Raw genomic sequence first — 985 nt, forward strand, 5'->3', positions numbered from 1 at the left:
CGGGGAAGCCCGGGGGCAGAGGGCCGGGAGCCAGTGGCTGTCCTGTCTACTCACCTCCCACAGGCCGGAGGTGCAGCACATAGCCAATGATGTCGCCACCCGAAGGGGGTGGCTCCCACGTCAGGCAGAGGTGGAGAGAGCTGTAGCCCGCAGGCCTCGGGGACTGGGGGGTGGCTCTGGGCCCCCTGTCACCGCCAGCCGGGCGCTGGCCTGATTGGAGCCGGCGCTGTTCTCCGCCACACACTGGTAGATGGCCTCGTCCTCCACCGAGACCACGGCCAGCGTCAGCGTGCTGGGGAAGAAGGCGGCGCTGGAGCCCCGACCCACCCAGCCCAGGCCACCCACCTGCTGGGGTGGAAGGACGCACACCCTGGGGGCGCCACTCTAGTGGGGCAGCAGGGCCTCCTGGCGGTGGGGGGTCGCTGTGTGGGGTTCCAGTAGGTTTAGGTAGGTGACTCCGCAGGTGGGAGGGGTGCTTAGAGTGGGGTGCCTGTTGATAGCGGGCCACCCACCTGTTGTTGTGAGTCAGCCTGACGTTCTCCCCAGGATTCAGCACCTTCCCGTTCTTCAGCCAGACCAGGCGGGGCTCAGGGACGCCTTGGGCCACGCAGGTGAAGGTGGCGCTGCTGCCCAGGGACTTGGACAAGGACTGTGGCCACTGGACAAACTCGGGGGGAGCTGAGCGGGCAAGGGCCGGAGAAAGGCTCCGTGAGACCCGGCGTCCTGCCTCTCCCCGCCTCTGGCCGGCTCCCATCCGGAGCTGGGGTTCTCCAGGATACCCCCCAAACCCGCGGCCCTCAGGGCTCACCCTGCACGAGCAGGACTCCCTGCGCCGTGCGCCGGACGCGGGTGCCGGGCCGGTTGGCGGCGCAGACGTAGACGCCCGAGTGCTGGACCGACACGTCGGCGATCATGAGGTTCCCGGTGCCCAGGACTTGGATGCCCTCCACGCCGATGGAGCGGCCGTCTGCGGGAAGGCGGGCAG

The 985-nt window shown here is 69.3% G+C and overlaps 1 protein-coding gene across 1 annotated transcript in view; it reads right to left on the reverse strand.

Annotated features, from left to right (window-relative positions):
* Window positions 1–985, reverse strand: part of LOC102481893 (immunoglobulin superfamily DCC subclass member 3) — a gene marked incomplete in the record, with an annotated part of 8,752 nt that overhangs the window by 3,215 nt on the left and 4,552 nt on the right. Inside the window, 4 exon segments of the mRNA XM_027776304.1 lie at window positions 55–126; window positions 129–292; window positions 513–678; window positions 809–967. Coding sequence (XP_027632105.1) covers window positions 55–126; window positions 129–292; window positions 513–678; window positions 809–967 — 561 coding nt within the window.

Source organism: Tupaia chinensis, unplaced genomic scaffold, assembly GCF_000334495.1.
Source record: "Tupaia chinensis unplaced genomic scaffold, TupChi_1.0 Scaffold000659_1, whole genome shotgun sequence".
In the NCBI taxonomy this organism is placed as follows: Eukaryota; Metazoa; Chordata; class Mammalia; order Scandentia; family Tupaiidae; genus Tupaia; species Tupaia belangeri.